The sequence below is a fragment of the Sminthopsis crassicaudata genome, chromosome 1, assembly GCF_048593235.1.
Source record: "Sminthopsis crassicaudata isolate SCR6 chromosome 1, ASM4859323v1, whole genome shotgun sequence".
NCBI classification, from domain to species: Eukaryota; Metazoa; Chordata; class Mammalia; order Dasyuromorphia; family Dasyuridae; genus Sminthopsis; species Sminthopsis crassicaudata.
This window is the reverse complement of record NC_133617.1, coordinates 645811166-645823777: the sequence shown is the minus strand read 5'-3', so window position 1 is coordinate 645823777 and position 12612 is coordinate 645811166. Positions and strand designations below refer to the sequence as shown.

Sequence of the window (12612 nt, the reverse complement as noted above, 5' to 3'; positions counted from 1 at the left end):
AATACAATTTGGACTTGACAGACTTGAGTGAATCAGTTAGTTGTGATAGTCACCTATTCTAGACTGCCTTATTCCCTCTATTCCTTATGCCAGAAATTTAATAGTCAGACACAAAAACTCATTGGGTTTTCCATAGTGAAATTCTTTCAGATTAGGAGAGAAAAACCAGGATGTCCTTTGTTTATATAGCAGACATCATATTGAATTTAATTTAAAGTTGGTTTTCTCTACAGCAATAAAGGAAGAATAGAGTATAAATATATTGTGCTCCTGATTAATTCAAACTGGGTTAACAGATGTAGGGACAAAAAAGTAGCTAGTAAATTTAGATTTGAAAGGGAATCTATCCTTTATCAATTTAATTAGTATCTATTAAGCACCTACTATGTGCCTGGTACACAGGGGAAGTTAATAAATGCTTGAAAAATTGAGAATTTTGTGGTACAGTTGTGCTGGATGACTTAGGTTCGAATTTTAACCTTTTAATTCCTCAGACTGCAGTTTCCTTATCTGTAAAATGAGGAAATAGGACTAGCTGACCTCTGAGGTCTTTTCTAGTTTTACATTTAGGAAGCTATATAAAAGACAAAATTGAAACATTCTCTTGGTCTTCAAAGGTGTTTATGTTCTATTTGGGGGAAGAGGTTATGCAACAACATGTGTACAGATTAGTAAATACAAGGCAATACAGAGGTATGTAGGGCCTCCTCTTGGATAGTAGCTAACAGAACTATGTCCCACTTTTAAGATGAACTTTGAAGTTTTACTTTTTGACTATAACCTCCTCTCCTGCTAGCTCATATTTTCCCTACTAATTCTGCTCTCTGGATTTGGTCATTTGGCTTTCCCTAGTCTCTTAGTCTGCTTCTTACCCCCTAGTTTCCCTCACCATTTTAATAATTCACCACTATTGTAAAATCCCTTGCTATTTAACCTGTGACTGTTTTACTAAACCTCACCCTTGGATGACCTTGGCCATCTGACTTCTCTGATCCTGCTTCTGGACTACTGAATATTGCCAAAGATACATCAAATGAAGCTGATGTCACCACTACAGGTTTATAGAGCATAATTGTGGGTAGGCATTTTATAATTTTAAGTTTGTCTAGCACATTTACAAGGCTAATTCATGTGGGGTCTTTTATATAATTCCCCAAAAGATACTACTTCAAAATGTTTCTGTTCTTTTGAATCCTTCAACCTTCCAATTTATAGCAGATAATTTTGCTTCTTGCTTCACTGGGAAGATTGAGCCTTTCCTTTGGGAGTTTCTTCAAATCCTCAGATTCTGCTCTTAAAAGTTCTTAGCATTATCTTCTACTTTTTCCTTTCATCCAGACACAGAAGAATATGGTTTGTTAAGGTTAATCCCTGTGTCTATGTGTTTGGTGCCATCCATCCTCTCCCTTCCTGTAACTTTTATGATGGTGTTCCATAGAAGATATTTTGTTTATGCTTCTTCCTATTTGTTATTGTTGTTCAATCATATTCAAATCTTTGTGTCCCCATTTGAGATTTTCTTGGCAAAGAGAATGGAGCAATTTGCCATTTCTTCTCCAATTCATTTTACAGATGAGAAAACTGAGGCAAACAGGGTTAAGTGACTTGCCCAGGGCCACATAGCTTGTAAGTGTCTGAGGTAAGATTTGAATTCAGAAAGCTCAATCTTCTTGACTCCAGACCTGGTCTTCTATCTTCAACTCCACCTAGCTGCCCCACAAATATACTTAAAACACATCAAATTTTTAAAAAATAAACAAAAAAACCTCACTTGACCTTTCTATCCTATTCATCTATTGTCTTATAGCTCTCCTTCCTTGCACATACCACCAGTCTTTATTAAATATTTAGTCAATTAAATGATTAACTGTTTTCTGCTTAACACCTAGAAAAAAATCATATATACTTAAACTAAGGTCTGGATTGTGCTCAACTAATCTGCTGAAGCTCACCTGTTACCTAATTACCAAATGCAGAAGTTTATCTTCTTGGTGAGGTCTTCAGCATTTGATAGTCTTTACCATCCCATCCTCTGGATACTTTTCTTCCCTTTGCTTAAGAAACATCATACTTCATCGGATTTCTTCCAATTAGGATAGGACCAATAGAGATTGGCCACCTGTTCCTGGTATTTGGGGGAAGGTAGGTACTTCTTCCACTTTGATAGCTGTAGACTACTAGTACTATCTCTGCAATCAATTCAATTGTCTCTAGCAGCTACTTCTAGGATTTGCTCTCTTTCCCTCAATTGAATTGCTCCAGGTACAGTTAAGACTAGTTATAGTTTTGTACCTGTGTACCTTTGTTTCCTGTGCCTCAAATGTTCTTTTCCCTCTACTTCACCTAATGAATTCCTATTTAATACACACACAAATTTTCTCAGAAGCCACACACTAAAACTTAACTGCCATATTTTTTTCACAGAAAGAAATATAAAATGATGAATGTATCTTTTTCAAATTTAGAATGGATAACATGAAGCTTTAATCAATAATTATTTTTGATAACTAAAAATATACTTGTCAGCACCATTAGAAAATTACGGGAGGGAATTTCTTATGAAAGTCAAAGATTTGACTCAAGTCTTGGAATTCAATTGTTTATTTCCTTCAAATACTTGTGGTTTCTAGTAGTTCCCCTTTTTTCCACTTCAGGAAATGGTTCACACTGTTTGAAGGTGAAAATAGAAACTGGCAGTAGCAATAGACTGGTGTTTCCCAAGAAGAGATTTGTGTGGTTGTCATGTATAAGGGGTACTGGGAGTTTATTTCTTTATTGTTCAAGAGGGAAATAGTTAAGTACTTACTTAGGAATAGAATGATAAGATCTTCCTTTCATGATACTCCTTCCCAACCCCATCATGTTTTTCAATCACATAAAATAATGAAGACAGTTTTTTTGCACCAATTAAAAATCTGGGTCTAAAAAATTCATGCTGAGAGTGTCTCCTCTACACCTTTCATACCTTGGTTCATTCATAGTTTCCTCTACCAGGACTGCTCCCTCTTCACCAATTTCATATTGAAATTCCATCTATCCTTTGAAATCCAAATCAAATTCAACTTTCTCTATCATCTTTTCCTTTCCTTGATACATCAGTTCATAATGACCCTCCCTTTCATATAATATTGTTTTGTAACTTTCTATTAGTCTCATCATGATTGTGTTTTATATTATCTCCTCATAGAATGTAATTTCCATGAAGGCAGGGAATTTTTAATCTAATATTTATAGCTCTCACAGTTATTGCCATAATTCTCTATATACATTAGTCATTTAATAAATATTACTTCATAATATATTGTTTTGAATAGGCTTGCTTTTCCTACAATGGGATTGTTCCATCAACTTTAATCCTAATGGGAAATATGATTAGACTATATATGCCACAAGGACAGGGATTGTTATCCATTATATCTTGCTTGGCATTTAGGAAAATGCCTTGCACATAGCAGACCAAAAATACATGTATGTATTAATGTATTATTGAGTAATAGCTGCTTTCAAATATTTCAGCCCCTTTCAAAGGGTTATATTGCCAGAAGTATATTTGTCAGGTAAATATAAAAAAGGACTTTGGGTTTCCTACTTAAAATATATTTCTTTTTCTTTCTCTCTCCCTCTCTTTCCTTTTCTTTCTCCCTCTTCTTCTTCCCCTTCTGTTCTTTCTTCCTTCTCTCCCCTATTCCTTCTTTCTTTCTACTGTATTGTTATGCAATAAGAGAGAGTGTGGAATAATGGAACGGGAAGACTTGAGGTGAAGTCCTGCCTCTGAAAATGTTGGCTGGGTAACTGGAGAAGTCAGTTAATTTCTTAGTGCTCCAACCATAACTGTAAATTGCAGAGCAGGTGAAGACCATAATTGAGAGAGGGAGTGTTCTCAGTTCCTACACCAATGAAATCATAGATCTGATCCTCAAATAAACAATATTCTTTAATATACAGGTATCCCCAAAGTCTTATTGAAGTTTCAAGCTACTAAAGATTAAAAGTATTAAGACTTTTGGAACAATCTGTAACAGAGGATGCCTAGCTTTCTGATGGTAAATATATAGTGGAAAGAGTATTAGACAATGAGTCCAGAGACATGAGTTTAATTCCCTCTGACACTGCCCACTCTGGCAAAACACGCGTAGATAAAACACTAAACCCCTCATGACCTTGGTTTCCCCATTTCTAAAATGAGCATAGTAATATTGACAATTTCTATCTTGAAAGGTAGAAAGATTTTGTAAATGAACTGTCATACTTTTCATGATTCATCAGTGACAAGCAAATGAAGTTTCTGATTCTTAACCATTTATTTAACTTGTATTTTATCAGTTATTTCCAACATCCACATCACTCTATGTCACACAAATGAGACTAAAAGAGAAGGAGGCAGAACTCTGTTTTCCTTGAAGAAAATGTGATTTAATGGTAGAGACAAACCAAAAATTCTAGATAAAATGGTCAAGTTATAGGGCAACCTGTGAGTGCGTGCTAGCTGATATAGTATAGTACACAGCTAATTGTTGGAGAGATGTAACATAAAAGAATGAAGAGTAGCATAGAGTTGTAGGGGAATAATTGCCTTACACCAGTTTATGAATTACATTACTTTTCACTATATTATTGATGAGAAGATGTGCTGGGATGTAGAATTCAGATATGTTCCATTGATTGCTTATTATCTACAAGGCTTGTCACTCCATCATGGATAGAAATCTAATTGATTAATTGATTTACTTTTCTACAAAAGCATCTTGGCTACTTCTTAGTAATTTGCATTATTCTTGAAGTCACTGTTCAATTGCTGATCAATTTGTCCTACTCTATCCTTCATCTGTGAATGTCCTACTCCTTCTTTTAAGTTTACCTGAAATTTCAACTTCTCTATGAAGGTTACCCTGGTTCTCTGGCTAGTAAGGATTTTCCCATTCACATATCACATGGCATTTTAGTTTATAATTACAATGTAATGATACATATTCTTGTTATTTGAATTTATGTCTTATCCCCTCTATTAGATCAAGAGCTTTATTGCTAGATAAACACCTAATATGGTGTTTTGAATACAAGAAGTGCTTAATAAAAGTTTGTCAAATGAATGAATGAATAAGATGCTGGGTGATACTTAGTATGAGACATAGAGAAATATGTCCTAAGATAAGGGGATAGGGAGTATATTTGCATATTTATAACATGCACATACACACAGTTTTGCAAAAAGTAACTCTTGAATATTTTGGTTAATAAGAAGAAAATTTATTATTGGGGGAGGTTGATTTGTTTATAATCAGATTTACACCCAATCATTCTATTTGTTTCATTGTAAAATATTATGACAATCTAATGACTATTCCATCATTGTAGGCACTTTCTATTTCCACATCCAGACCCTTTATTTTAATAAGTTTGTTGTACCTCAACCTTACTATACTTATTTTTTCCCAAAATAAGAGATGTACATATTCATCTTTTTTTTTTTAATCCAAGTGTTTCTTCAGGAAAGGCTTAGGAAATTATACTTAATTCATTTATGTTCCTAACTATTGTTGTCCTTTGTTAAATTTTAAAAGGTCTCATAAAGATTATGAAATTCTTTCAAAAACAAATTAAAAAGAAAACATTTTCTCTGATTTCTTTACAGATTCTGGACAATCAGGAAGTCCAAGCCACAATGATCCTGCCAAGAATCCTCCAGGTAAATATGTGTTCTAGGACATTTGCAATCTGACATTGTTGGAGAACAAAGGTACCACTGTATAGATAAACACTCCATAATTGGTCAGCAGCCTATTTTGTACTGGCAAGCAGGTATGATCAGAACAAGATGTGATTCTGTGAGACCCTTGGCAGTGACAAATACCTCTATGATTGTATCATTAGTTTACTGTCAAAATTTCTTTTAAATATTGTTAAATTTTGTTATTTTTTTGCTATTTTTCAAATTAGTACACATGGCTAGCATGTAAATCATTAGATATTTGAAGTTATTGTAGTTTCATAAAATAAGAGAACATTTTGCTCTCTCTTTTAAAGTTTACAAACAGTATGTCTTCTTTTACTCTTGTTTATTGATCAACCATTCATGACCAAAAAAATTCTTGGTTTGGTTTTATTTGAGTGATTTTTGTTAAACTGAGCTCAGTTCCTCTATGGTTTTTGTTGGACCATCCTTCAGGAAAGGATGAAAGCTGAATTTCATCTTTTATTTAATTTATGCAGAACTTTTTCAGAAATTGTTTCAGAACATTACCTCTATCTTGTTTTTTTCCTAATAGTTTTAAAGTAGAACAATGTTCTGCTTTTGTAGGCAGTTATATTTTTTTAATCAGTAGAGAAAACCTAAGTAAAGAAGAGTCCAAAATTAGTTGCTTTTGGTAAATTAGTGCTGAAGAAAAATCACATTTTTTTCTTGAAAGGAAAAAAAGTGAAAAAATCATCTTTCATTCAATGAAGTATACAACCTAAAAGTTTGAATTCCATTGATTAGTATTTAATTGTTTTATGTATAATTATCTGGTGGTTGTTTTATATTTCTTGTGATAGTACTGATATATTTTATCATAAAATTATATTCATTATATTGGGGTATCTATATCTTCTAAATTTTCAATATGCTATTAAAATTGTCCATAAGTCTCTCCAAATTGAACTATAATTTGAACCAATTGTTTTTGTAAGGTCTGTCTGATAGGTAGAACACATAAAAGAATGAAATAAGAAAACAAAATTAAAACTAATTATCATTGTATTATTGATTTCTTTCTGAAAATTATTTTCTGTTGTGATTGGTCCTTTTCACTTTCAAAGTAGTAAACTTTTTCGAAGTTGCATAAATAATTTGGTCTTTACATATAAACCTTCTGTCTGACAAATATAATGGAACATTTCAACAAAAAACTAACTAAAAGGCAGTTTTGTAAAGAAGATTTATTTTAAAATGCTCATCCTAGGTTTCTTTCCTCAAAATGTTCAGAATTTTCAAAAATACAAATAATAAATAAAAGACTAGCTGCTAGGTAAACTAGCTGCTCCTTAGCTGCTAGGTAAATTTGCTTGTAGAGAGAGAGAGACCCTTCTCCCCTTTACCCTTTCCTTTCCCTCCCTTGGAGAATCATTTCAACCATCAATGTACAGAACAAAGAATTTCAAATATAATACTTTTTGAAGGAAATATTCTGGTTAAAGTTGAAATTTCATTAGTCCCACGTCATTTTCAGTCTTCCTTAAGTTTATGAAAAATTCTTTTTAGCTGACTCCTATTTTCTCTGTCTGGTGTCAGGCCAAGAGTGAATTGTTTCAGGACACTTTAGAAAAGCCTCCTCACTCATTTTACACAGAATGAAAAAAGCCTTTCTCTTTTGGAGAAAGAGTCGATAAGTACTGTAAGCCAGCCTAAACAAAGAGGATGTTCTTTACATTTGGATGACAGCTTGGTTTGAAATTAATAAAGCTGTTATTGTTTGAAATGCAATTCTGAACATGCCGAGGAGAGAATTACACTAATCTAAAAATTCTCTTTGCTTGATCTGAATCAAAACTTTGTACATATCTGTGCAGCCTCAGAAGTAGATATTTCAATTTTTTTTTTCCCAAGAAACTTTGATTACTTTTTTTTTCTCTACTAAGTGCATTTTCCCAAGTCAGCATTTGCCAAAGGATACTTCAACATAGCATCAGGAAATTTGCTATTAATTTTCAAAATGTGGGCTAATAGATTAGTAATTTTTTTTTTTTTTGCCTTTGTTTTCTTTTAAAAATAAAAAAAAAATAAATGCCAAATTAGTACATATTTTGTATCATAGTTGAAATAAATAGAAAACAGAGTTTTTAAAACTAGTCTAATCTCCTGTTTCATCACGTTGATCATATTTAACACATATTTTGCATACTGAAATGGACTTAGTGATTTTTATCAATTTTGAAGTTTTCTTCAGTGATATAGATTGGAAGCCATATATCCTATGCTTCTTGTCTATGTCCTTTTAAAAGTTTGACATTGAGGGGTCCACTGAAATTCTGGAAGTCTTTCAGACTTTTTTTTTATTATCAGTAGGGCACACTGATTACCCAGCTATTATCTTTCATCCTTGCCACATCATCAGCCTTTCTTTATGATTATACAAACCCTTGATGAAATCTTTGGAGCTTCTCAGTAGTTGTTTCAGCTTCTTCTCACCTACCATGACTCTGCCTCTTCGTTGCCTTTTGAATGATATTTCTTTTTAATTCTTTGGAATCCATTTTCTATATTCTTTATCTCATAAACAAACAACAGTACAGTTAGAATATTAACATGAAAAAAAGGTAGGACTTCGCTTTCATGGAGAGGATAGGAAGCTTGCTTTTCCTGAAGGCAATCCCAGTCCAATCTACTCCTCCTTTTAATATACTGACATTACTCACTGTCAAAGAATTAGAACATAGTAAAATGAAATCAAGACTAGAATAATGATTCATGGTTACATAACATTTTAAGATTTACAGAACACTTTGCTCACAACAACCCATGTGAGAAGTAGCTATTACAAGTATTATTACTGACATTTTACAGATGAGTAAACTGAAGCCCAGAATGGGAACTCTTTAAACTATATCACACTGCTTCCTTAGAACTAAACTCATCATAATTTAGTCTTTCTTTTCTGATACAAAAAGCAATGTGGGGTTAACGAATAATTTAGGATCATCATTATTGGAGATACATGAAGAACCTGTCATTTTATCATCTTCAGGAAGCTCCCCTGGGGAATGCCTCTTCTCCACTCTACCTTTTTTTTTTTTTTTTTTTTTTTTTTAAACATTGTACTTTAATTCTGGGGAGTTTTTTGAGGCATAAAACATTAAGTGACTTTCCCCGTGTCACTAAGCTAGTAAGAATAGTATTTGAACCTAGGTTTGTCCAGTTCCAAGTTCAATATTTTATTTATTATGTCACTAGCATGAATTATCATTGTTTTATTTTTTGCATAATACTGATTTTATTTAATAGTATTTTATTTTTCCAAATGCATGGAAAAATAGTTTTCAACATTCACTTTGGCAAAACCTTTTGTTCCAAATTTTCTTCCTCTCTTCCCTCCTTCTCCTCAAGACAGCAAGCAATCTGATATAGGTTAAACATGCAATTTTTCTTTTCTTTTCTTTCTTTTCTTTCTTTCTTTTCTTTCTTTTCTTTCTTTCTTTCTTTCTTTCTTTTCTTTTCTTTCTTTCTTTCTTTCTTTCTTTCTTTCTTTCTTTCTTTCTTTCTTTCTTTCTTTCTTTCTTTCTTTCTTTCTTTCTTTCTTTCTTTCTTTCTTTCTTTCTTTCTTTCTTTTTCTGAGGCAATTGGGGTTAAGTGACTTGCCCAGGGTCACACAGCTAAAGTTTTTTCTAAACATATTCCACATTCATCATGCTGCAAAAGAAAAATCAGATCAAAAGGAAAAAAAAAAAACCAAAAACAAAAGAAAGAAAAAAAATCAAGCAAATAGACAACAACAACAACAACAACAAAAAAGGGGTGGGGAGGGAATACTATGCTTTGAACCACATTCAATCTCCATAGTTTTCTCTCTGGATACAGATAGTACTTTCCATCACAAGTCTGTTGAAATTGTCTTTAATCATTGTTGAAAAGAGCCATATTGATCACTATTGATCATTACATAATCTTGTTGTTACCAAGTACAGTGTTCTCTTGGTTCTGCTCACTACACTCAACATCCGTTCATGTAAGTCTCTTCAGGCCTTTCCAAAATCATCCTGCTCATCATTTCTTACAGAACAATAATATTCCATAACATTCATATACCACAAATCATTCAGCCATTCTCCAATTGATGGGCACCTACTCAGTTTCTAGTACTTTGCTATAGCATACCAATTTTATACTATATAAGGAGTCAGACTCTAAAATAGGTTGATGTTGGTATGGAAGAAGGTATAGAGTAGTTGTCCAAAGATATGTTTGTTCTCATGCCAAATCACATTTTTAACAATTTAAATAAGGAAATAGATGGCATAGTGATCAATATTCTAGATGCCCCAAAGCTAGGAAAACCAGCTAATATATTGGATGGCAGAATTAGGGTCCAAAAAAATCTTGTGTTAAAAAGATGGTGGTCTGAATTGAATAAGATAAACATATAACAAGGATAAATGTAAAGCATTATTCTTGAGTTATAAAGAAAAAATATTTCACAGATATAAAATGGAGAAGACATGGCTAAATTAGAGTTTATCTGAAAGAAAAATCAGGGAATTTTAATTATCAGAAAGAGCTGCGTGTGTGTGTGTGTGTGTGTGTGTGTGTGTGTGTGTGTGTAACTGTGGCCTCAAAAGCCGTTGCAAACTTGAGCCTTTAGGAGAGGCCTTGAAACCAGAATGAGAGAGGTGGGAGATTTCCTGGTGCATTTAAATCACAGTTTTAGAGTCCATAGGAGATCACAATGATAGACTGGAGAAATACTCATAAAACAGCAACTAGGATAATGAATTGAAGGGCATCGAGATTATTTAGGGAATTTATTAAGATTTACCATGTGTCACACACTGGATTGGAAATAAGAAGACCTGGGTCCAAATCTTGGCTCTTTCACTTATTAACCTGTGTGACCTTGAACAAATTCATTAATCTCTCTGGGCCTCAATTATTTAGCTATAAATTGAGGAAGATCATTGCTAGAGTATCTTTTCTATTCCAGATTTATGATGCTATGAAAAATCTCTGAGATCTGAGTTTGTGGAGTGAGTTACTATACCAGAAGCTTTTCTTCCAAATCACAGATCCTTAGTATATCATGTATTATTTGTAGAACTAAGATCATGCCAGATAGTGAAGCTGAAGGGCCTTAAGGATATCAAGCAATATCTGAGCCCAAGTACTCATCTGGCATAGCCCCCTGGGAAAAGCTTGGGAACTTTAGGGTCCTAGAAGATCTATTGCAAATATCTTTGGGAGTTGGGATTGGGGAGCTGGGAATAGAGTAGAATTTTGCAATAGGCAATAAAAACTACCAGAGAGATGATAAGGAAAGGTGGGTGGTTGAATGCCTTAGGCTATTTCCTAATATGTATCTGATTAAAAAGGTTATTTGTGCACAGTAGACCAATTGGGAATAAAAATCATCTTCCCTAATCCTCCATTTAGCTACTTTAAAGCAGAGTTGCTGGGAAGGGCCCAAGAGGAGGCATTTATGCATTTGTATTATGTAAAGTACTTTTCTCACCACAGTCTTGGGAAGCAGGTAGTACAAGTATAATCATGCCCATTTTACTGAGAAAAAACTGAGGGCTTGAGAGGATAAATGATTTGCTTAGAGTCACACAACTAGTTAAGAGTCTAGGTCTCTTGATTCCAAGACCCTCATTCTATTGACATCCCATGCCAAATTGTCTCAAAAGATGATCTCTAAATAGTATTAGGTTGATTTTTCTAAAATCTCCACATAAATGCAATATATATATATATATATATTTCCCTGGGCTCTGAGCAAAGGAGCACATGTGATTACATTATCTTATGATAGTTTGCCCTTTTATATATGTGCAATTAACCACTCCTCATCACTGAAGCTGCAAAAGGGACCTCAAGTTGAACAGCCCCTTCTGCCTTACAATAAGCTACTGTTCTGGAGTCATAATGTAAATGTAATAATGTATTACATTTACTTAGGTCTAGTTGTACTTAAAATAAAAAAAACCAATTGCTGCATTTAAGTTGTGAGATGCATTCATATTAATCTTCCAGAGGGGGAAAACATAACAAAAATCATCCCAAATCCCAATATTTTGAGGGTTTACCCAATATTGACAGTATACTGACTTGCTAGTGTACTTGGTGTTTTTGTGCTCATACATGCAAGCCACCTTTGGGCTATGATCATGTCAGATTTCACAACTTAAGCAGCCAAGAAGCCATGCCCTGTGCTGGGATGGGTAATGTCCAAGGAAAACCAAGGTGATCTCGGAAGTAATGTGAGTCACTCAGAAGGGGTTTTCTTCTGAGTCAATTCCGAGCTAATGCCTCAATGTGGTGTTCGCGGACATTGTGGTTTTGGGAAGAAATCTCTTTTGGCTAGAAACTTAAAATGCAGACACTGACTGCTGGTGCTTATGAAGGATCTTGTGGCATTTTTTCAAGGTTTATTAACAAGAGTTTCCTTACCTAGAGCCCACAAGTTTCTCTCCTTGTTCTATATTTAATGTCCATGATGTTTGTTTGACATATGCATTCTAGAGCTATTGCTCAGTGAATATAATCATTCCTGGATGTTGTCTGTGAAATTCTCAGGACACTGACCCCCAATATCCCATATCTTTTTACCTTTAAATTTTTATTTTAGAGCTTTTTTGTGTATTAAAAATAAAAAAGCTATGATTATATGTTTATGTATTTATGTAGCTATATGTGTATACATGTATATATGTGTATATATACTTAAGTTGACCTTAATTATTATCTTCCCTTGCATACAGACATATGTGTGTGTGTATATATATATATATATATATATGTACACATATATACACAATACACATGAGAGAAGTTGATAATTAATGTCAACTTGAGTATATTTTCAATGTTCTTTATTTTATTTATGCAAATACAAAGTTATAGATTTAATCTTTCAGATACCCTAA

At 33.4% G+C, this 12612-nt stretch overlaps 1 protein-coding gene across 16 annotated transcripts in view; it reads left to right on the top strand.

The window, feature by feature from the left end:
* NFIB (nuclear factor I B) overlaps positions 1-12612 on the top strand; it is a 270801-nt gene that overhangs the window by 155481 nt on the left and 102708 nt on the right. For all 16 annotated transcript variants that reach the window (XM_074282919.1, XM_074282918.1, XM_074282911.1 and 13 more), the window contains exon 3: positions 5633-5686. In XM_074282919.1, coding sequence (XP_074139020.1) covers positions 5633-5686 — 54 coding nt within the window. The remainder of the gene's footprint in view (positions 1-5632; positions 5687-12612) is intronic.